At 31.1% G+C, this 27,131-nt stretch overlaps 1 protein-coding gene across 3 annotated transcripts in view; it reads right to left on the reverse strand.

Moving 5' to 3' along the window:
* LOC113523454 (mucin-3A-like) overlaps positions 1 to 27,131 on the reverse strand; it is a 130,429-nt gene that overhangs the window by 83,409 nt on the left and 19,889 nt on the right. For all 3 annotated transcript variants that reach the window (XM_031907442.2, XM_031907439.2, XM_031907448.2), the window contains exon 2: positions 23,297 to 23,381. In XM_031907442.2, the coding sequence (XP_031763302.2) occupies positions 23,297 to 23,371 (75 nt within the window). In that variant the 5' untranslated portion in view covers positions 23,372 to 23,381. The remainder of the gene's footprint in view (positions 1 to 23,296; positions 23,382 to 27,131) is intronic.

Raw genomic sequence — 27,131 nt, forward strand, 5'->3', positions numbered from 1 at the left:
ATTTTTTATTTTTTGTAAAAATCTTTAATTTTACTATTATAGTTAAAACTTATTTCTCTCCTAAAAAATACTAATAATATTGTTTTCATTTAAAAAATAAAAATTTCTTGGTAAAGGATTTTGATGGGATATATGTACATATACATACATATACATATATACTAAAACATCGCAACTCTAGTCACATCTAGGTCAAGATTTCTCAGCCTATACTTTATTCTGCAATCCAGATCTGTCGCATAATTAATGGAAATAATATTGAATATACATAGATTTAAATAAATAGAATTTTCAATATTAGAAGCCTTGAAAAAAAAATTAATTTCTCAATAGCTGCAAGTTAGACGGCATTCCGAAATTTATAATTTATAAGTTATTCATCTTCGTTACATTGAAATAATCTTTTAATTATTTATTTATACAGTTTTCCGGGTCATTAATAGCTAATTAATAATTTAATGTCATAAGAAATGACATTCAATTAAAAAAAAAAATAATGTACGGTTAACTGGTAGAGAATGCCATCAGGCATAAGTCCGTCCTGTAGACGTATTTTAATGTGTACAAAAACATAAATAAATAAATAAAATACTAATAATGTTTATCAAGCATTTTCTAGAGTTGTTAAATTCAGATTTTATAAAAAATAAATGAAGTTTTGCCAGTAGTTCTCACGCTTGGCAGCCATGTTGGCAACTGCAGTTAGAAGTCGCGGATAGAAGCTAGCAAATATAATTGTTTCTGCCTACCTCAATGGGAGACAAACATGCCGTATACATATGTATATAAAAAAAAATAATATGTTGCCAAACTCTATAAGTTAAGAAATCTCTTTTAGAGATAAGTTCGCCTTTGCTTACTTTATTGCTAATTTGTTAATATTACTGTATATTTTAGTGCAATAAAAAAAATTCTGAAAAGGAAATGTTTAAGAAGAAAGGAATATTATGTCATTTATTTCGACAATAGTGTGAACAGTGTCCGTCTGCATGTGTAGACATTGTTCGCTCACTTTTACTTTCCAACGTCGAATACTTGTAGACATCGCATACCGGCTTTAGACAATAAATTTGACGTAACGCCGGGGGCGGTGCCAGATTTGTTATATTTTCGCATATTAAGATAAAAATTATTGTGTTCACGATATTTAGAAAAAATGAAATTAATGTTTTTGAAGAAACATTATTTTACACGAAGCTTCTCTACTGCTTCACGGTAGAAACACGAATAGGATAGAGGTATCCAAGCAATCGACTTTTGTACGGTAAGTCTCCCTCTGGTATAAATTATAATAAATTATAAGAGAATAGAACTTACAGTTAATTATTACAGTAAACAGTTAACGCCTAAAATCATTATCATCATTATATCAGCCGTTAAATGTCCACTGTTGAACATAGGCTTCCCCATAAGGAGAGGAGAAGGGGAGGGATTTGCTAGTAGTTGCCACGCTTTGTAAGTGCAGTTAGACTTTTGGTAATGTTTTTAAAGGGATAATACTACCTATATCTCGACCATTAACTTCCCTTAGTCGCCATTTACGGCATCCATGAGAAAGGATGGCCTATTCCATGCCAGGACCACAAAGTAACTGGAACTTATCAAATACCGTACATAGAGATATAGAACGTATATTCTAAATTAATATTAAAAAAGGAAAGATTCGATATCGTATTTGTAGTGAATAAAGTCAAAGAAAACTTAACCAAATTTTAAAATACTTTCAGCTATAGAAAGCTACATTATCAGCAATTAAAATGAGCTATATTTTAGTAAAACAAAATCGTGCAAAGCCGGGGAAAATTGCTAGTAAAATATGCCAATAAAGGTGTTGTTTTGATGGTTTTTTTTTTTGTCATTCGCATAATAGTTACAAAACATAGTTAGAACCAACATAAGTTTACGATTACATAACAGAGAAGGAAATCTTATCAATTTGGAGAAAAAAAAAAAAACAATTGACATTTGACTAGAAATGAAAATTCGCTTGTTGCATTATATTATATTATGGTTTTCTCCCGCATTTACGAAATAAGTTGTATGTTAAACTTCACGCGTTTTAAACTCGTTTAAGCAATCAAGAGGTTTAAGATGCATGAAATGTTGAACTTGTTTTGTATGAGTTATTTGTGTATTAAGTGTTTTGTACTGTCATTTCACTAACTCGTTGCCGGAACCATTGTTTCACCGTATCCTGGATAACAGAGTGGTTTCTAAATAATTTCATTGACATTGTATTTATCTTTGTTATGTAAAGAACTGAATTTTTTAATTGACTTAAAAATAAACTATAACTTTTATTAAAAAAAATTATACAACTTATAATGACAAATAAACTGACGGCTCACTTAACGGAAAGTGGCTACCGTCGCTTATATACATGAACAATAAGTACCATGGACATAACAGAGTATACTGCTTCGACCATAATACCCTTAATACGTTACCATTTCCAGGAACTAATATGTTATGCCTCTGCATCCGGTAATTTACTCTATTTAATTATTTATTTAATTAATATTTATTTATTATATTTAATTGTAGATGTTTTCTTTTAATATCATTTTAAAATAAAAAAAGCATAATAATTAATTTAGTGACATACGAGTATATAAAAATTTTTTCAACACAGAGTGAGCAAACGACCAGCGGCCACCGCCGCCCATGATCACCGACAATACCAAAGGCATTGTATGTATACTGGCGGCCTTTTAAAAGGAATATGCTGTTTTCTTAAAGGTTATAATAAATTGACAGTAGAAATAATATCTAATCACTCAAATGGCTCCTATTCGTAGTCCCTATGGCACCTTGATGCTGATCTTCCGTAAAAGCCTTTTTTTATTTCTTTAAGTTATTTTCATTATTATTTCATATATATTATAATTACTATTTTGCCAATTGACATATTTTTTAAGTATCGTTTCCATATTTTTTCAGTCTTACCGATTTTGTTGTTTTTTTTTATTTTAATACATTTATAATTTGTCCAATTCACAAGCGATAAGTAATTAAAACGATAAATTTATAAGATTTGTTAAAATGTCGCTATACGTCAATAGATGAAACATATCTCACTTCAAACTAAAGTTATAATTTATCTAAATTTTCTCTTAGTTATGAATGATGATGAATTATCTGTGAATTACCAGAGGGAGACTTTGTACAAAAGTCAATTGCTTGGGTACCTCTGTCCCATTCGTGTTTCAACCGTGAAGTAGTTGTGTTTGTATGGTTGTGTTTCGGTTTGAAGGGTGGGATATGGCATGAATTTACTGGGTACAGAGGAATAACACCTGAGTCCTCAGGAATGGCAACGCATGGGGGGTATCATGGGCGAAACAGTATACTCTGTTATATCCATGGTACTGCTCATGTCAATAGGCGACGGTTACCACTTTCCATCAGGTGGGCCGTCAGCTTGTTTGCCATTCTAAGTTGTATAAAAAAAAAAAGAATTATATCTTATAATTTACGTTTCGGGCATGTTACACCGGCCGTGGTCACGAGCAGACTGATACAGCGCTGTCATGTCCTACCCACCCATTGTCCCATATCACAGACATTTATGTCAGTATATTAAAATTTTCTGCTTACAATACTAGCCATGTCTTTATTCGATTCATTTACTCGTGGCCATAACCAGTGTGACTTGGTCAATATAATTCAGGTACATTATCACAGTTTATCTAAATAATCACGTTAATTCCCATCTCTAATAAACCATAAAACATACAGCGCGAAAGTCTAAGAGTTAATATTTAGTTATAGTGTGTTATTAGGTTCTATTTATATCATTATTAACTTTCTAATTATAATCAGTTTACATAACGAGAATATTTAGATTAGACCGCGAAGACCCTTTGAATATTTAAATACGTTTGTTTACGCAATAAAATACCTGCATTCTGTGGTGATTCTATTTATTCCACCCTATATTAAACTAGCTGTTTGCCCTGGTTTCGCACAAGAATACTAATAAAGAAAATGAGACAAAATCTTTTTGCTCTACAGTTACTATCTTTTGTCTCACTCACTCACATATTTTTTTTTCTTACTTTTCCATACGATTGTTCAAACTTTTTTTTCATGTAACCTTGTCCTGATAAACAAAATATTTTGATAAATAAATACAGTCGTTCTAATATAATGCACCTACATACATGTGACAATTGATTTTTATTCATACAGATGTTTTGTTATTTAAAATTAACCATTACTTTTTTAACAAAAATGTATTTATGTTTTTAAATAAACAATTATCTAAGTTTTATATATTTTTTTCTATGTTTAACAGTATCATAACAACAAATTGTGTTAATATTACAAATAATTTTAAAAAAGATAAACTATTGCTTAGTTAAATTGGTTATATCTATAATTCAAAATTATAAAACTCCTGTCAATGTGATTTAAATATTACACCATACCATATCAGCCGTTCATTATCCGCTGCTGAACATAGGCCTCCCCATAAAAAGGACTTCGCCTGTAGTTGTTACGTTTCGTAGAGAGGTCAGCAACTGCAGTTAGGTTTTGGAGACGTTTTAAGAGGGACGCTGCTCCCCAGCTCTCCATTAATTTCTCTTAGTCGCCTCTTAAGACACTCACGGCAAAGAAAGAGGAGGCCCGTTCTATTTTGGGACCATAAAGCGATTAAAATATTGATTATAATTAATTTAAATTAAAAACTGAGAAGTAACCATAAAATATATAATAATAATCTATTATAAAAAACAAGGATTTGAAAAGATTAAAAAACAATAGTTTGTTTGAAATGAATAAATTCAAAAACTACTTAACAAACTTTGAAAGTCCTTTTACACAGGCTACACGTTAATTTCGAAAACTCTATCTACCCGTGCGAAGCCGGGCAGGATCTCTAGTACGAGTATTATAGTATTAATAAAAATATGCATAATATGAATACCAAGTTACACCTACAGTATATTTTAAACTAATTAAAAATCTAAATAAAAAAAAAACAAAGAGGTCTGTAATATTTCCTGAATTCCATTAATACGCGTATTAATTATTATAATTAAATAAAAACTTAACAAGACCAAGATTGCTTCCTAACTGATAATAATGTGATAAAATACATACACTTTTTTTCTTATTTTATATTCTTAGTGCAATGAATAAACATCCTAAATCCTACAATTTTTTTTTATAGTTGTATGTAAAATTGAAATTTGTAAATGTTTGTGTTTGTTTTCTATGCAACTTAGAATGGCAAACAAGCTGACGGCTGGAAAGTGGTAACCGTCGCCTATAGACATGAACACTTCCATGGACATAACAGAGTATACTATTTTGCCCATGATACGCCCCATGCTTTGCCATTCCTGAATACTAAGGCCTCTGTGCCCTGTAATTTTTTTTATACTCTATCAACACGATTTCTAGTTTAAAATTGGTAACTAATTTTGCCCACGATTTCGTCCGTATGGTACTCAATTTCACTCATACACAATATTCACTCGATGATTGAATATTAAGTATGAGTATAAAGATGGCGTTAGTATCAATCTAACGCCATCTTTATTTACGTAACTTAGAATGGCATACAAGTAATCATAAAAAAAGAAAACTCTTAAATATTATATTGTGAGCATTATGACTAGCATTTTTTTTAAAACAAATTAAATACATCCCCTATATAATATTATTTATAATATTAATTTCAAAAGACTTAACCTCTCTGACATTTTTTTTCAATAAATCTCAATGTACGGATACTTTGATTTTACGTTTTTATTATAGAAATATATACGCAAATCCTTCAATAATTATATTCTACAAGGCACGAAAACTTGGAATTTAGTCTCATAACGCCCATTATCATCGTCGCATCGGCCTACATCCACCCACTGCTGTATAAAGACCACCTCTCTGTCTTAGCATGATGTCAGTACGATCCTATGCTAATCTCAGCCTTGCTAACCATTTTAGCAATATAATTGTAGTATTCCCAGTGTTCTAATCTCTCTGAAACATTGTATCATCACAATTGTTCTTTACCCTTGCCACCAGAGGGAGACTGTACAAAAGTCGTTTGCTTGGGCACCTCTATCCTATTCCTGTTTCAACCATGAAACAATTATGTTTTAATGGCTGTGTTTCGGTTCAAAAGGTGGGATATGGTAGTAAATTTACAGAGTACAGAGGAATAACACCTGAGTTCTTAGGAATAGCAACGCATGAGGATATCATGGGCGAAACAGTATACTCTGTTCTGTCCGTGGTACTGCTCATGTCTATAAGCGATGGTTACCACTTTCCATCAGGTGGGGCGTCAGCTTGTTTGCCATTCTAAGTTGCATAAAAAACCCTCAAGAGTGACGAGCCTAGAGACAAGCCCCTTTGCCCATGATTCATAATCGAGGGTAACTACCCCCGGGCGACTAGTATTAGCGTATTGTAGGCATTTTAGAAACTCTTAAAGGTCGCTGTGGCACAGAAATTTTTTATAAAGATTTATTGTGCATAAATCTTGCTACCAACTTTTAAAATCTTCTTATTTCTATTTCCTTTATTATTGTGCATAAATTTTATTACGATCAGGAAGAACCTCAGCTTATGTGGAAAGGTTTCCGTCAAGAGTCGACCGACCCTTCCGAAATTAACCGACAATCTGATGGATAGTGATAACAATCTTGAACATTATTGTATCGTTCGTGCAACTCATGATGAGTTGCTATTTTTGAGTACTTATAGTGTTAAGTATCTACATCAATTAATTTCACTTCCACAGTTCAAAATTCAAACTGAAACACAATTATGCAAGCTGCACTTAAACCAGAATTTTTTTAACATCTCTGTAAATTATTGATGCCAATTAATTCTTCTCTTTCCGCGTCTAGGGTAAGTAGATAAAGTTTTATTTGAGAAATCAGTTCAGAGTACAATAGGATATATATATACCTGAAGAAGGTAAAAGCCCTTAAATTAATATTAAAAAAAAAATATGCAAGCTCAAGTACTTAAACACATACCCGTATATACACAAGTACAAGAAAATTTCTCTCAGATAATAAATAGTAATAAGAGCAAATAAACAAATAATATAATGATTCTTATGGAGTGACTATTTTATCGTCTCTGATCAAAGAATAGCACCCATTTAACAGAAAGTAGGGGAGTTATGTTATTGCCCGTGACCGTACGATCGCGTGCAATGATCTTATAACGCATAATAAAACTACCGATTATAGAAATACGATATTTTATGCATAGGCTATAATATTATATATATTTTACTGAAGTTATTTTGCAAAAATCCATATCGCTGATTATTTAATTAGAATTATTTTGTTTAATTCCGCTACCAGTATGTATCTATATATGTTAATGTGTATCCAGTATGTATGTGAAGATGTCTCGTTTAGACGTGTGTGGACAAAATATCAATCAGAGAATTATGGCTAATATGGGAGGTTATAGTATATAATAATAGTAGTCAATCTTAGAGTGTTAGCAGTTGCCACATATTAATGATAACGGAATTAAACAAAATGATTTAAATTAAATAACGAGTTAGATTGTATATTTTACATATAGATATCTAAATACTGTATACAAGTAAATTAAATATGTAATTATCATATAAATGTAGTATAAACATTTTGGCTAAAACAATATTACATGTACTTAGTAATATTTACAAGTACATTAGTTCCTACACAATGGTTTTACCAGTAAGTAAACTGATTAATGCCGAGATACATATAGATGTACAAAAATTTTAACATTATATTCTATAGTTAACCTAAGTATGTACTTGCCTTTTTTACATTAGCAGTTGTTATGAACACAAATACATAATTCAAAATTTGATTCCACAATAAAACTATTTCAATTGTAACAAAATTAATTTGAGACCTACACGAGAGTATTAATTTACAAAAAAAAAAAAAAAAAACAAAATAATAGAAACCGATACAAAATAAGTAACGATATTACTTAACATAGACATTTAAAAAATATAGTAGAATTTAATACCTTCTTTCTGAAGTTTGTTACAAATGCTAGAATCATGTAAAAGCAATGTACTTTAATTTGGATTTTACAAACAATTACGTACACTACTTGTCTAATTATGTTTTTTTTTTCATTATTAATTAATAAAACCACTTCATTGAGCTACATTTTAGTCTGACATTGACTTGGTTCTATTACATCGACACTAAATCTGCCAACTCGGCACAGATACGATTTTGCTTTTATCGAAATATCAGATTCGTTCCGTCTTCGCAATCTGTTCTCGATTATTATTCTTTGTGATATAACTCAAACCGATAATGTAGTAATTGTTATGTATAATATTTATCTAACTATAAGAATAATTCGCCTTATGCTCTCGGCATAGAATAGGCCACCCCTTCCTTTCTCGTGGGTGTCGTAAGAGTCGAGTAAGGGAGGACGAGATATGGGCAGCAGCGTCCCTTTTAAAACATCTTTAATGCCTAACTGCTGTTGCGAACCAGCCTGCCAAATGCGGCAACTATTGGCAAAACTCCCCTTATGAGGAAGACTTATGTCCAGCAGTAAAGAGTTAACGGTAGAAATAACAAAATAAAAGAATAATGTTACAATCTATTATCTAAAAATAAATAATGTTATTTATTTATTTATTTAACTCTATTGCACTAAAAACATAAAATAAACAATGCCATATAGACAGTTCAAGTGAAATACATGTACAGTAGCATGAAGTACAGATAAAAAATATACGCATAAAGGTACAAAAGGCGGTCTTATCGCTAGGGCAATCTCTTATAGACAACCTTATATATATTATGACTAGCTTCCCCTATTTAAAGGAGTGCCTTTAAGTATAAATTCCTTAAATGCCAATAAACATATTAATATTTATTCTGAATCAAGAGCCTAAATCTAAAATTTTACGTGTCTAACTTCTAAACTTACGAAATTATATACAAAAATTCAACCCCGTTTCACCCCTTTAGGGTTGAATTTTCAAAATTCCTTTCTTATTGTTCACCTACGCTACATAAAGAATCTAACAGTAAATTTTTAAGATTCTAAATCCAGCGGTTTTGGCTGTGTATTGATATATGGATCAGTTAATATTGATTACTTTTTCTTACACACTTTCTCATTAAAATATAAAAGACATTTTTTATTTTGATTATATAATGATTATGAAAATGATTGTACTTTGATGTTTTGATTATAAAATTGATAAAAAAAAAATAATGCCACAGAATCACACCAATTGTCTATTTCTTAAACAATAACACGATGTGTTATAAGAAACCAGTTAACAAAAATCCGGAAATAGAACCAAAATATCCAGATCCGAGTCGGTTGAAAAAATCCGTTTCCTAAATTTGCTCAACCAGGAATCGAATCTGAGACTTCTTGTATGCAAAGCAAAATGACTACCACTGCACCACAGAGGTTATAAAATATAAAGTTAATTACACTATATCTGTAGAATAAATAATCTTATATGGTATATTGGTGCAACTACTGCCTGATCTTGATAGTGAACTGACAATTTGCACCAGCCTATTGAAGGCCAGTTCGATTGTAATAAAAAGGAAAGACTGGCATAAATATAAACAAAATATTATAACCATAATAATTATAAGAAACTTTATTTAATTATAAAAAGGTCCATGTGATTGTTAAAGGTCTTGGCCCGAGCCTGTTTTCAATTATACGTACTCATAGTGTCTATGAAGTATTTTTTTTTTTATTTTAGTTTTTTATCCGCGACTTAATTCGAATGACCGAAGAAATAGCTTATGTCGCGTGCATATAGTATATACATACCAAATTTCATAGTTTTTTAAATACACAATGAAGTCTTAACGCGATGTAAAAGCCTTTACAGATAAATAGTACCTACATATTTTTTTTATTGCCGACGTTACTTGACGTCGTTTACTGATGACGAAAAAATGTGTAAACAATGCGAAAGTTTAAAATTGACTAAATTTCATAGTAATTGGTTGAGCCATTGAGCGTCAAGAGGTAACAAACAAAATCAGTTTAAAATTTAAATATAAGTAAATAAGGATGTTAATTAGTAAACGTTACATAACTTATTTAATCAGAGCTTCTAATTTAAGTATTGAATAATTAACAGGCACATTTGTTTTTAACTACATATGCAAACAAACATTGTCGTTTATTTTAATTGTTATTTAAACCAAATGACTCCGAATTAATTGTGATAGGAACTCAATTTAGATAGACAGCGATAGTCTTAAAAGAATTTTGGTCACTTCCTAAAGGACAACCAAAATATCAATAGTTCACCGTGACGTTTGGCCTTTAGAACGCCTTACCTTAAATGGAACATGTTCATCTCATATGAATGAATGTCTTATAAAGGTAGGGTTGCCATCTCTAAAATTTAGCAATCAGGACAAGACGCGTGAAAACCCCGGATTCTAGACCCTAGAACCCGGAGATATCAACAAGTTTTTTAAACATAGTCAGTGTAAAAATAGTTGAAAACATCATAAATGATCTATTTATTTTCAGACCTTAAAATTAAATATAGCCATCTTTTATCACTATTTTAAATGTACCTAACAAAACAGAATCTTATTACAGTACTTATTTTGTTACAAATTGTTTTAATAATCATTTAGAATTTTTTAAATCCGGACTAGCCTCGCCCGAACGCTACCTGAATGCCCTCTAAACTTGAACAAATCCTGGAAAACCCGGACAGATGGCAACCCTATATAAAGGAGACCATAATGCACAGGTTGTTCTTGTGTAATTTTTAACTGAATAACAATGTTCACTTATTAAATTTTTCGCCTTTTAACTTTTTTGTTCTGTGTGTGTTTAAAATTTCATTTTATTTCTTATGCTATATATATCGCTCTATTATAACACAAAAAATATATAAATATAATAATATTAATTATTTTTTTTATAATATTTTTATTTATTGTCTTTACAAATTTATTTCTCGTTTTGTTTTATATATATATATTTTTATGTTTTTTTTATTGTAATTTGTGTGCTGTAAGTAATGTAAATGAATTATCTATCTATCTATCTATATATATATATATATATATATATATATATATATATATATATATATATATATATATATATATAGGAATAAATTCACAAATCAGACATGCAATCAAAATTTGGCGTTTACTGAAACAAGTTATTATTTACTACTAATCTTACCCGTAGATAGATCAATTAATATTTTATATCTGTTTTAATATAAAATATTTATTCATCCCTTGGTGTCATCCTTGATATTTTTGACATCTTGGGATACGTTATTGTAAATTTTGTAGGGATTTCTATTTTTTTTAATAACATAATAGCATAATGGCGTGTGGTCCTGGCTTAGAACGGGCCACCTCTTCCTTTCCCGTAGATGTCGTAACCGTCACCTATAGACATGAGCAGTAACATGGACATAACAGAGTATACTGTTTCGCCTATGATACCCCCCATGCGTTGCCATTCCTGAGGACTCAAGTGTTATTCCTCCGTACCCAGTAAATTCACGCCATATCCCACCCTTCAAATCGAAACACAGCTATGCAAACACAACTGCTTTACGGTTGAAACACGAATGGGACAGAGGTACCCAAGCAATCAACTTGTGTACAAAATCTCCCTCTGGTAAAATAATAATTTCCGTATTCCTTAGAACTGTATTAAAAAATATAAAAGCGGATAACAGTGTTCTGCAAAAACAGTACTGATGCATTATTGATTTGATGTAACATCTAATATCTCTTGCAAAACTGAAAACTATTAGACATGTTCACTTAACCTGGTTAGCGGGGGCCCAATATTGCATCTAGCAATTGAGTAGCAAATTGCAAGCCGCACGATATGAATACAGCACGAATAGTGGTACATCAAGCCAACTATGCAATTATTGGCGCTCACTAAACTGCACACTGACTCAGTAATAGTACATTTTTATTATAATTATGTATCAATTTAAATTTATGACTCTTCGTTTTCTTTTAACAGACTTCAAATAAAGAGGTGTTCATACGTTTGAATATTTAATGTTTGTTACTTAACAAATCTGTCAGTTGTGAACCAATTTGGAAATTTCTTTTTTATCTAAAAGGATATGCTTACATATTGGTCAAAAACATTTTAGTAGTTTAGTTTTTAAATCAAAATAACCATTGAAATCGGTTCTTTTTTATGTGGAACACAGATTGTGTTAAATAATTTATTATCAAAAAGCCCGTGCGAATCCGGAGCGAGTCGCTGGTTAAGTATACATTGTAATAGTACATTTTACAGAAATATTCACGACAATACAATCCGCAACTTTCAAGGTTGCGGTTTTTAATTCTTCATGAATCTTCATATTCGACATATCCTGCAATTTGTAGTTGCACAAATCATTTCATAGTGTGCACAATACACCATTGTTACGGCGGCAGACGCATCAAATGCCAGGTAACAAATACAATCATGCTATTATCGAAAGTGCATGCGTTATTGCGTTCAGATAATCGGCTGGTGCATTTCATTCGTTTGCATACAAGTGTGATATTATTTGATATACTAATTTGTGAAGGCACGAACTATGCGATAAAGTTATATGTGATATTAAGACGAAACTTTGCCTCATTTTGTGTGTTCTACTTCTTGTATCACGGATTGTGTTCTGAGGAATTGTTTGAAATGATATCACTTTTATCATTGCACCGCTCGCTATCGCCAGGGAATCATCCCCACACGCTTGAACTTGGATAACACAGGAATAGCAACGCATGGGGGGTATGACGGGCGAAACAGTTTACTCTGTTATGTCCATGGTACTGCTCATGTCTATAGACGACGGTTACCACTTTCCATCAGGTGGGCCGTCAGCTTGTTTGCCATTCTAAGTCGCACATATATATACGTTTTAATATATATACTATAATAATATAATATATATATACTTATTCGATGCTCCATTACGAAGAACAGAGTTGGCTAAGCAAGCTCCCCTATCTCTTGCATTGAAACTACTCAATGATATTTTGAGCCAGTACCCGCAATTGGATGTATTTGCCTCCAACTTGCTGGAGTTTCGTCGAGTGACCATAGAGTATTTGTGTTCAGACGTTTTTTGTTTGAGTTAAATCTTTTTATATTATTGTATAATATTCCTTTTTATATATTAATGTACTCATGCTTTCCTAGGTGAGCATATTGGAAGACTGTAAGGCTCACCCAGTGGATGTAACAAATAAATAAATAAATATATGAATATACAGCATATGAATACCAAAGTTACAGTCTGAAATTATCATTTATTATAGCTTTTAAAACCTACAAACATGTACTACAAAAATATAAAGCTCAACTCAACAGCTTTAATAAAACTCAACAATTTTTTTACTTGAATAGCCCCGTTAACGAGTATTTCATATCTTGAACTCGTAATTATTCGTTACTGAAGGTCGTGCTTAGTCGAGATGAACCGGCAAAGGTCGTGACACTCTTTTTTTACAATTTATAACATTTTTTTTTCCATTGACTGGATTTGATAATATAAATGTGAAAGTTTGAATGTTTGTAAATTACGGTAAAATGGTTGAGTGGATTTGAATATCTATATGAAATTTACACAAACAGACCAAATCTTTTAACCTTGTGGTCCCGGCATAGAATTTTTCACTTCTTTTCCCTTAGGTGACCTAAAAAGCAACTAAGGGAACTTAACGGTCGAGGAATAAACATCAATCTCCTAAAAGTCTAACTGCAGTTGCTAATTCGCCTGCCAATCGTGACAACTACTGGCAAATACATTGGTATTGGTATGGGGAAGGCTTATGTTCAGCAGTGGATATTTAATGGCTAAAATTATGAAATTGTATCTATAAACTCATAGTGGCGGTACTGTTTGGTATTAGTTTAAATAACACGTTCAGACAGACAGACAGACGCGGCGGGAACTTTGTTTTTTAGTACGTAAAAAGATAGATTCTCTTTATTGTTTCCTCCAAAAAATGTAGTTATATTCAATTCCGTAATTTTTTTATAACAGAGCAGACAAACAAGCATGCGGTTCACCTGATGGTGAGTGACTACCGCCGCCATGATCACGCACAACACCAAAGGCATTGCAGCTGTGCTGCTAACCTTTTAAAAAAATATGCTCTTTTCTTAAAGATTATAATGTCGTATCAGTTCGGAAATACTGCTACTGGAAGTTGATTCCAAAGAGTGATTGTACGTAGAAGATAGAGCCTTGAAAAACGTACGGTGGAAGACCGTACGTTTTTCAAGATCTACTTTGATAAAAAGTAACGTATTTTTTTTTAATAAAATGTAAGTGTTACACGAATAGTGCTAACAAAGAGAAGAAACAGTAATTGCTGACAACTTGACTGCAATCATACAATTATCATGCCCATTTGTGCCCACTTATGGCCACATAATTGCCGTCATAGTGTACACAATGCTAATTGGTGAATCTAGCAGCGATCGCGTGCCACTAAATCGCACGGACTCACAATTCACGGTGAATTATTACGAATAAGAATTACATTAAGATGTTCTGACGGCCTAATAGAAAGTCGGTTGTTGATCCCTGCTGAATTAATTCGCGGTGAACGCCCGTTTGATGTTTGCACTCTATGTGACATCATCGAGAAAAGTTTACTCAACATTTTGGCGTGTTCTGTAAAAGCGGATTTTGTTTTTTTACACAATGCTGATAGGTCACAGATTCAATCTCCACGCCGTATATAAGTTTATATTAGTGTATATAAATATAATATATATATATATATATATATATATATATATATATATATATATATATATATATATATATATATATAGTAAATAACATTTCAACTTCAATTATGGACCCTGTTGGGCACAGCAAGTACGAGAGAGGAGGACAACACTTTTTTTCACTTTAGAAATAGTCTAAGGATCTGTTACAATATTATCCAGTTATTGAAATTGTATCACGATAGGTACGTATTTTCTTATTATTATTCATTACTAAATTTTAATTATTTAATTTATAGTGTAATCATTGCTTAGTTATTAGTTTGTGGGTGTCGTGAGAGGCGACTAAGGGAGGGCGAGGGATGGGCAGCAGCGTCCCTCTTAAAATATTTCTAAAGCCTGATTGCGGTTACCAAATCGCCTGTCAAGAGTGGTACCTACTGGCAACACCTCCCAAGGGGGAAGCTTATGTTCAGCAGTGAACAGTTAAAGGCTGATATGATGATAATGATGATTGATTAGGGCTAGAGGGTGTAGTATAATTTATTATTATTATTATTTTATCATCTACTTTATAAGTTCAAAAAATAATGTTTGTTTTTTATCTAATTCCTTCAATTGGCAACAAGACAGCAGTAGGGTCGGCAACGCGCGCGTGACATCCCTTATATTACATGCATCCATAGACTACGATAGCCTTGTTTACCATCAGACAGGCCATATGCATATTTTCTATCATAGTAGTTTGAAAGTAAATTAGTTGATTTGTTTATAACACTTATTGTAAAGTCTTAAATAATAAGATACAAAATTCTTAATAAAAAAATGAGTACAATAGCGGACTTATCCTATAAAAGTGACCTCTTCCAGTTAACCTTTGAATGTCTGATAAAAATTGTGAATTGGCGGAGAGAAAAAAAAATAGTTCATTACAAAAAAAACTGAGAAAAATAATAGGTGTTACAGTTACAACACAAGCATAACGTTGATACTGGATAACATAATATACCTACATGATACCTAAACATAAGCAATATTGTCACAAAACAAAAATCAAAATAGGAAACTACCTAGTTTCAATACCTTAAAAAAAACCATTTTGTTGTAAAGGTTTTTTTATAATTTAATAGGATTTTATAAATAGGTAAAGGTTAATAGTGTAACATTATTTGTCTATCATGTAAATAGATTTAAAAAATTATGTTATATACAACTCGGCGATCGGTCGACAGTAAAGTTTCCATGTAAATAAGCAACGATTATTTATGTCGTTGTATTACATTGTAACCGGTTCGAAGTAGGTTCCACTGATTGCTTGTAACTAGAGCATTAATGGTAACCAACTCAAAGTATTTACCAAATGGAGACTTTGTACAAAAGTCGATTGCTTGGGTACCTCTGTCCCATTCGTGTTTCAACCGGGAAGCAGTTGTGCATGGCTGTGTTTCAGTTTGAAGGGTGGAAAATGGCGTGAATTTACTGGGTACAGAGGAATAACACCTGAGTCCTCAGGAATGGCAACGCATGGGGGGTATCATGGGCGAAACAGTATACTCTGTTATGTCCATAGCACTGCTCATGTCTATAGGCGACTGTTACCACTTTCCACCAGGTGGGCCGTCAGCTTGTTTGCCATTCTAAGTTGTATAAAAAATAATGCATGTCAACGACCAAATTAAAAGTACATACTTTATTGATTAACTAAAAGCTTATGTTTTTAATACAATTGTTTATTAATAAAAAGTAATTTAGTATCTACCTAATCTTTCATTATCATCATCACATCAGCCTTTAACTGTCCACTGCTGACTATAAGCCTCCCCTTGGGGGGTTTTGCCAGTAGTTGCCACGCTTGGCAAGCGAATTTACAACTGTAGTTGTGTGTAATTGGACTTTAAAGATTTTTTAAAAGGGACACTGCTGTCCATCCCTCGCTCTTCCTTAGTCGCCTCTTATGTCACCCACGGGAAAGAAGGGGTGGTCTATTCTATACCGAAACCATACGGTAAATACCTACCTACTAATATAATAAACGTAAAAACTGGTTTCTTTGTTTGTTACGTCTTTGTGGTTTAAAGACTTAACAAATCACTATAAAATTTGGTACACAGGTACTGTGTAGAATGGAAAAGGGTATTTGTTGCCTCATCCAGTGAACATACCGCAGTTACGTGGACAAAGTCGCAGTTGAAAGTTAGTATAAAATTTATGTAAAAAAAATTGGGTACAAATTAAAAAAAGAGAGAAGCTCCTTATTTATTATAAATATTTTTTATATCACTACAATTTTTAATTCGTAATTTTTATCACAATACCTTCCTATTTTTTTTTCTTCAATCGATAGAATTTATTCCCATTTTTGTTCCAAACTCAGAAGTATCACGTGCACACATACATACGTACTCATACATACGCACACGCACGCACACACTTACAAGCACCGTCGTAGACAGAGAGGAGAGAAAGAGATATTTTTTTAAATGTTGTTTTTTTACCATATTATCTCGTTATCTATACGAATTTAAATATAATTTAGGAAACCATCTAGTGTCAAGGTAGAAAAATAACATCAGGATAAATTCTAATTTACAATTCATGTTTTTTGTTTACTCCAACAGTAAGGGAGCCATAGTCATAAGTAATTATAAATCACCTAAGTGCTTATATTATAGAGGCCGCGCTAATAACACGTTAAATGTCAAAGTCAATTGAATAATTAAAACACATTTAAAAGTAAACTTTTACACATAGATCTTGTGATGACCTTCAGTTTGTATGATCAAGTACTGATCACCATCAGTCTTAAATCTATAACTGTATAATTGAGTACTATTGGGAATGGGATTGTTAGTAATGGAGACTGAGAATCCCATTGCTAGCAATATACCCAACCAGGTCGACCTCCTCGCGGTTCCCCCTGGAAACTATCATGGTTAATTCCTGATGAATTCATCATGATGGGCTAACTGACCTGTTTTCATTGTCATCTATCACCCTTCACTGGTGCTCCGCCAGCGTATCCCGTTAGCGCAGGCGGGGTTACCATACCATTTTCACCCATCAAAAAAAAAATTAAGTACTATTAGATATACTTTTGCTGTGTGATCCCGGCTTAGAACGAGTCACCGCCTTTCTTTCTTGTAGGTGTCGTGACAGGCGACTAAGGGAACTTAATGTTTGAAAGATAGGAAACAGCGTCTCTCTTTAAACATCACCAAAGCCTAACGGCGGTTGCCAACCTATCTGCTAAGCGTGGCAACTACTAGCAAAACCTCCCTGATGACATAAAGATGTTTGAATATTTTTTATTCAATCACGCTTAAATAGCTGAACTTATTTAAACGAAATTTAGTAAACATATAGGTAATAACTCACCATATATGTATTTTGTCTCACGTGAACAAAGCCGCGAGAAACAACTAATTACAATACAAACTATAAGTAAGTACCTATTCTTAAGTACCACAGTCTAAGTTACCACAGCCTAAAAACTCTTTTCTCTATTTAAAAACAATTTACACTTTATTACTAATAAGTGTACAATATGGGTGAAGGACGCTAGTTCATGGTCTCCCACGGCTATCGAACTCGAACTATGACAACATCAATGAACTTGACTGGCCATCCGACTTGTCGTGTGTGAACAAAGCCCACATTATAGTTATGTGTTAACTCACGTAATGGTGTGAACATCTTTCGTTTTAAACGTCATTTTATTTAATTATATTTATTACAAATTTTAAATACTTTTAATTAATTTTTATAATTATGTACTAGATACTTAATTTTATAAATATTTCTGTAAAATAAAAACATAAATATGAACAATATAAATGAAACATTTTATTTGGATTTAATGATCATTTACGAGTACATAAAGAAATAGTTTATTTATAATTTACTTAAAATTTTATTAACTATTCGTAATGTTTTATTATTTACAATTTATATTTTTTTATATATTATTTTATTTACCTTTTATATATTTATTTAATTGTATATATACATATATATTCCTTTATATAATTATTTATATATGCTCATAATAATCATCATTTTCTGTTATTTATATACATATTATTTATTCATAATATAATATAAGGTTGACTAGTAAAGCATGCTACTAGCATTAAGTCCGCCTTTTGTAGTATATTTTCTTATGGCAATAAAGTATATATATATATATATATATATATATATATATATATATATATATATATATATATATATATATATATATATATACATATATATATAAATACAAATCCCAACATACCAACAACTTAAATTTTACATTTATAATATTGTAAATCTCATTAATATGAGTATTAATCGCTGTTTGCTTTTATTTTTAAAGATGGCATTTCCAACAACATTGACCCATTTAATATAGGGTTTTAAGTAAACTTGCAACTGGATTGCGTGTTCTGAGTTCTTAATTTATTCATTAACTGGATATAAATTTATTATATACTTTATGGTCAATGGTATTATACAACTAGTAATTACTGATAATATAATATCGCTTGACTAATTAACCTACCAGTTAATAGTAGGTATGTACCTACATTTATAATTGTGGCATGAACCTAGTTTGTTGCTAAAATAAACTTTGACAAATAAATACTAAGACAACCAGAAAGCGACATCTATAAATCAAATCACATCAATAATATATATATATATATATATATATATATATATATATATATATATATATATATATATATATATATATATATATATATATATACTTAATTTTAATATTTTAGTTTTTAATATTTATTATTAATTATGTCTAATTTATTTATGTAAAATATACATCTTTACACATAATTAATTAGGATTAATAATAAAATAAATTAATATATATTCAATGTCATACATAATCTAGACACTATTTGTGAATTTCAAGATTAACCACCACTAACAAGCTTCAATTAATAATATATCAAATAGATATTTAGATATCCTATATATTCAGATATTTAATGTATAAATTTTACTTTCTTATTTTATAAATAGTTATATATCTAAATACATATATTAGGCTAATGTGTTGATAGAAATATTTCTTAATTATTTCGCATATAATAAATGGTACATTTCTACCATATAATTACTTAGATATTATTACAATATAGTCAAACCCGCTTGCCAAGTGTAGCAACTACTGGCCAACCCCCTTTTACGTGAGATGCCTATGTTCAGTAGCGAACAGTCAACGGCTAATATGATAATGAATTAGGAGGTAAAGGGAAATTTAATAACTCAATATCGTACAAAACTAAAACACACTTTGTTACAACAATCTTGGCTGACACTAAGAAATTATAATTAAGTCTAAATTATTTACTTTTAAATAAGCTGTACATCTGTATAATATAATTAATTAGATGTAATAAAGACGTAAATAAACATTTAAGTCAATGTTATATGTATAAGATCAAAATGCACTTTGTTACAACCGTCTTGACCGTCACTAAGAATATTTTATGTCTAAACAATTTAATTTTAAATAAACTCTACATCTCTATAACATAATTAATTAGATGTAATACAAAATTAAATTAATATTTAAGTCAACGTTATACAAAATAAAAATGCACTTTCTTACAACAATCTTGACCGACACTAAGAAATTTTATGTCTAAATAATTTCATTTTAAATAAACACTACATCTCTATAAGACAATTAATTAGATATAACAAAGAATTAAATGAATATTTAAGTCAGCATTATACAAAATCAAAATGCATTTTCTTAATACAATGTTCACTGACCCTAAGAAGTTTATATTATGTCCATATATATATTATTAAGAGATGAGCCTTTTTCAAGTAGAAAAATCTGTAATATTGCGATCTTTCTATGATCTTTTGTGCTTGTCCTTTTTTAAAGTTTGCATTTACTTCCTATCAGTGATAGGAATTTTAAAAAGTTCCTTGTAGCAATGTTTTTACCTCCTCAGAATATAAAGTATATCTTACAAAGCAGATATGTCGTTTATGTATAATTGGGACACAGTCACAAATTAATTATATCTAAATTAGTTCATCTTAAGTAAACTTTACATCCCCATAATAGAATCTAATTAATTAATTTAATTAAAAATGTAATAAAAAGGCAAATGGGTATTTAAACAAATGTCGTATAAAATTAACATCCATTTTGTTACAACAATCTAGTTCGCTAACAAAAACTTATTACAAATTTAACTAAATTGGTTCATTTTAAATGAACTGTGAATCTCGATGACATAATTAATTTAGACGCAATACAAATGAACATTTAATTCAACGTCATACAAAATCAAGTCACATTTTGTTAGAACAATCTCTAAAATTCAATGTTTTACATTCAATTTGTCAATTAGTGTCATTCTATCATGCATCACTTGGATCTTTAATGTATAATTAGTATAAATTCCTAATAAGTATTCTTGCATTCTTGAATATAGTTATTTGATACAGGTGAATAAATATGCAAATTATTTGGTATTATGAATATATTAATCAGATAATATGTTAGGATATATTAAGACAAAAACTTTAGTACAACGGTGTTTCCAATAGTAAAGTTGCCAATCTTCTATTTACAAATTCTTATATATACGGATCATCATCATCATCATCATATCAGCCTTTAACTGTCCACTAATGAACATAAGCCTCCCCATTACAAGGAATAGAAACTTGTCAAAATCAACAGGATGTCATATTAACTATGTTGCCAACATTAGCCACAAATACTAAATCAAACAATCAATATTTTTACTCGGTGTCATAAAATACAATATATTTTGTAACGCTCTGTAAAAGCATAGCAATATAAGCAAAGAGCTTGACCAGTTTATATTTAGTTAATGCGAGTATACATATATACTATACATATATGTATAGTATGTATACTTACATATGTCTTTCATAATTTTCTCTCAATTTATGGTCGCGCACCACCTGCATCCTTCGACTTCTTGATACAATATTATTGTATTATAACTACATAGTATTTACATTTATATACAGTAAGAAGTAATTACTATGACATTATTTCTGACAGATAGTAGAGGCAGCCATTCAAACCGAAGCGACTTCGCCTCGACATTGCATTCATTGGTTCGATTTCGAGGTTACACAAAATTAACGGATACGGAAGCAAAGCTCAATCGATACCTAAAGTTTCCAACCATATAATTTCCATTTAGCCTACAACTCTTACGCCATATAGCGGCTTATAAATCTGCGTAATTCGATTATCGATTATTTTAAGCAATAATCGACCGTTAATCAGATGAAAACGCAAAAACGCAAAGGTCAGTGAAATTTTGTTCAGTTGGCGTGGAATCGGTTTATTTGTATTGAGCGTTTAGAATTTTTTGTGATTTATTTGTCATTGTGCTAGAACTCGTAATTATTATTATTTCCAATATTAATAAACTTTAAATATATAAATATAATAATAATAGTAACAAATAAACAGTAATAAAAAATAGGAAATAAATATTTTCTAGATAAGCGCGCCCTGTCCTACATCCTAGCCTTACCTTAACATCAAGTGAGCTAAGGTCAAGCGAAAATCAATCTTGTAATAAAAAAAAAACTTCTAACTATTAATCATCAACTGTCAGCCTCTTTTAAAATAGAAACTGATTTAGAACTAAATTTAGAAACCAGAATTCTCTAATATAATTTACATGTCATCAATTGTGATTTATATTGATAAAAGCACATAAGATCCTATGAATGAATGAATAAATGAATTAATGAATAAATATTTATTTATAAGAAACATGGTAAGTATGAGTATAGTAGATGTTAACAATAGGTATAAGTCCTCATATTTCGCCATAATTAGGCATGCAAAATTAAATTTTTTTCATACAACTTAGTATGGCAAACCAACTGACGGCCCACCTGATGGAAAGTGATAACTGTCGCCAATAAACATGAGTGGACATAACAGAGTATACTGTTTTGCCCATGATACCCCCCATGCATTGTTCTAAAGTATAAAAATTAATTGAATGGGTCATTAAAACAATTAGTAATATTACAAAAAAATACAAGATGGACTACAAATAATAGTTTCCTCTCACGAATGCTCAGGTTATAAAATAAACTCCCTGTCGACGTTCTTCCAAGTAACTACAGCATGAGGTTCTTCAAAAAAAGGATAAAGAGCTTTCTTCAGAATAGACAACGAGAGCATAATGCCCCTAGTTCATAGTCTACGTCAACAGCTTACCATCAGGTGAGTGGTATGTGTTTGCTACCTCAGTGGTATAAAAAAAAATAGCTGCCTAAAGATCTGCACGTTGAAAAGAGTCCTTAAAAAATCCTAATATAAATAATTCCAGTTCTATTATGCCAAAGGATGACTAGTAAAGAATGTTATATAACATTAAGTCCACCGCTTATATCAAACTTTTTTTTTGTACTATCAATAATGTATAAGTAAATAAAATAAAACTAGAAACCCCATTTACGCAAAGTAACACGCTCACCACTACACCTCATAGATCGTCAAATAAGTTGGTAGTGAAATAAGTGATAAAGGTTGGTGACTGACCTGCGTGGTTCGAAGGGCGCTGGTGACAGCAAGCAGAGCCAGCGCTGCAGCGCTCCACCACACGCTCGCCCGCATCTTGTATACACTGAAACAATTAATTTTTCATTATTAACAAAAAGAATTTGCTTTGTAATAAAGGCAATATTAATAATATTAATACTGAAGTAGGTGCTATTTTGAGGAATTTTCTATTACTGGTCATTTGATTATAATTATTTTGTTTAATTCCGCTCCCATTACTATGTCGCAACTGCTAACACTTGAAATTTGACTATTATTATTATTATCAGAAGTTCTATAACCATAGTAGCCATCTCCGACTGTCATTTCGTCCACGCACCTTCATGCCAAACTTCACAATTTAAGCGCCACTAGGCTCCGAGAAGAGATCTATTGATTTGCCTAAATATTTCTTCGTTTAGAGATAAAACACGTGTCGCAAATCGTGTCAAATACTGTAAGAGGTAACCATTCATTTCCGTTACACCCTTTATATTTAACTGCTTTATTATACTACAACACAATAACAATAGATAAATATTTCTTTCTAAATAACATAAACCATAAATAACTACAAATCTATCGAAATGATCGTAACTAATTATCGTCTTTGATTCTTTATGGAAATGTAGACATTTTTATGCCTAATATTAACCATAGACATGGATAGAGATAGATGGAGTAAGTACTTCAATTTAAAAAAATCCAAGTTTATCGCTACTGAAGTACTCGTCGGAATATTATAAAAGTACTTTATTGATATCAACCCCTGTTTTCTGATTCTAAATTAACTATTCCAAAAGTACTGTATTTTATGTTTTTTTATAGTATTCGCGTTGTATTTTAGTGTGTGTAATGGCAGACATTTTGAAAGAATTTACTGCTTACTCGGTAGAATGAGATTTTTGGAGTACAAATCAATATATTTATCATTCGTGATACTTTCTCACGATCAAACGTGTTGTCGAATTCATCAGTTATGTTTAGTAATTTATTTCCATAACTTTAAACCGACTTCAAAAAAGAAGGAGGTTCCCAATTCGATAGTAATTTAATCAAAATCGATTCTGTAGTCTAGTTTTTAATTCAAAATGACTTGTTTTATCACGATTGATGTCGGTGTTTTTGTTGTACAAAATCTCAAATTATAATAAACTGTCATCCATACCGAGATATTACATGCAGAATGTAGACATCAATTTAACTAACCGAATAATCCGATTACAGATAAGAGCTTAGTTTAGATCAAAGATTAAATATCGATACTTTAATCACCATAACCGCCTATATATATATATATATATATATATATATATATATATATATATATATATATATATATATATATATATATATATATATAGTGTTCTTCTGTAAAGGTTTGTCCATGTTTGTATTAATATTGATATGTATCAATTTTTTTATAATTGGTCATAACATAATCCAATAGTCACTAAGTAATCCTAAGGATCCTAAACAAGCGTTTTTACACTCTTCTTACACGGACTACAAAAACTAGTTATGCCAGACACTTCTCTCCTTCTATGATCCCATATATATATATATAATAAAATTTACAAAATTTGCAATCTTAAAAACTGTTAAAAAGAAGTCTTAAAAAGAAACAATATCAAAAGTAAGTATATATCTGAAGTCTTTTTTTTTATACAACTTAGAATGGCAAACAAGCTGACGGCCCACCAGATGGAAAGTGGTAACCGTCGCCTATAGACATGAGCAGTACCATGGACATAACAGTACACACACATACTGTTTCGCCCATGATACCCCCCATGCGTTGCCATTCCTAAGGACTCAGATGTTATTCCTCTGTACCCAGTAAATTCACGCCATATCCCACCCTTCAAACCGAAACACAGCCATGCAAACACAACTGCTTCACGGTAGAAACACGAATGGGACAGAGGTACCCAAGCAATCGACTTTTGTACAAAGTCTCCCTCTGGTCTATGAATTATGACGATATTGAAAACATGCTCATATTAATTATATAAATAAAAATACCGTTCACATACACACAAAAGACACACACACACACACAGGCACGCACGCACGCACACACATACGCATGCACCATCGCACTACATAATACTTACCCATACATATCCTGCAGCATGCACAAATCTTTATGAGTTTATTAGTGGTGAGATCTAAATAAAAATAACTGTTTTATATAAATTAGTAAATAAACAATTATCAGTACTACTAAAAAAATATCAGTGCTAGTAAAAAAGCTTAAGTTAATTTCTGTATGCATGTATCTGATAATACGAATCCTGTTTCCTACAGGACAGGCTTAGCCTAGTGTAGGAATCAATGATAAATTCTGTATTTATACAAACATACTTTGTTTATAGTACATTACTGCAGCGGTCAAAAACACAATTTTACTTTTTAAGTTCAATGACGAATAACAAACAATAATAATTTTTCACGCGCCATAATTTTTCTTTTGTTTTTTTTTTTTTAATAAACAGCTTTTTATTTGCAAGCCAGTTCGAAATTTAAATAAAACATTTTATTAGGTACCTCCTTGGTAGCCATGTTTGAAGTAAAAGGTCATTCCATTTTTAAATTACAGGACAGATATAAGTTTACATAGTAATTTATCTGGCCGCAAAACACGACAGATATGGATTTTCATACATCTTTTGCCAGCCGCTGCCCGCATGTATCTGGTCAGTACGGCAATTTTGATTTATGTCGAAGAAGATTATCAAAATAATGCTCACATTTCCAAGCATGTTTGAGAAAATAAATATATCTTTATCTTTTGACCTCAGCAGGTGCGACATCTATTTACACGCATGTCTATGGTACTGATAAATAAAACTAAACATATTACGGTACGATGACCACTCACCATATTGATAAATGTAAGAGGGGCCCCGCTTCGTATCAGTTGTAGGCACGTCACTTTCGCTCTCTAAATACTTACGACTACTTTCATTTTCATATAATTATGTTACAATAAGACTATTTAGCCGGCTGATATAGTTTCCGTTAAATATAGCATCGTACACACAGTTTGTACCTACTTATGTCTCATACACACACACGTATACACACACATATACACATATAAGTTTCATAATCATTGTAAAAATATTAAGACATGATTACTTTTTAAGTGACATGAAGAAAAAGAGGTTCTAAATTTAATGGTATTTTTGTGTGCATGTTATGGTGTTGCGCGACATATTTGATTACTAGCTGTGTCCCGCGACTACACCCGCGTGAATATAGTATATAAGTTCTCCTATGCGATGAATTAGGATACAAATACAACCTACCTGTATACCAAATCAAAACAGTTTAGTAGTTTTTGCGTGAAAAAATAATAAACATCCATCCATTCTTTAATTTTTACAAAATTTCGCGGTTATAATATTAATAGAATTTTGGATTGATTTTGATAAATGAATAAATGAATGAGTATACTTTATTTGTATTGTACAGGGAATAAAGCAACATAATCAATAAATAGAACATATATTCTTGTATATGTAAATAAATAGATACCTACTCTTTATTGTTTCCTCCAAAAGAAACAAAAACACTTTTTTTTTTATACAACTTAGAATGGCAAACAAGCTGACGGCCCACCTGATGGAAAGTGATAGATAACCGTCGCCTATAGACATGAGCAGTACAATGGACATAACAGAGTATACTGTTTCGCCCATGATACCCCAAATACATTGCCATTCCTGAGGACTCAGGTATTATGGATACAAACAATTACACGAAATGATCATACATGTATAGTAAAGGAGTCTTATTACTGAATGCAAACTTTTCAAGATTTTTTTTT

The sequence above is a fragment of the Galleria mellonella genome, unplaced genomic scaffold (assembly GCF_026898425.1).
Source record: "Galleria mellonella isolate WM207_F2 unplaced genomic scaffold, CSIRO_AGI_GalMel_v1 utg300, whole genome shotgun sequence".
Taxonomy (NCBI): domain Eukaryota; kingdom Metazoa; phylum Arthropoda; class Insecta; order Lepidoptera; family Pyralidae; genus Galleria; species Galleria mellonella.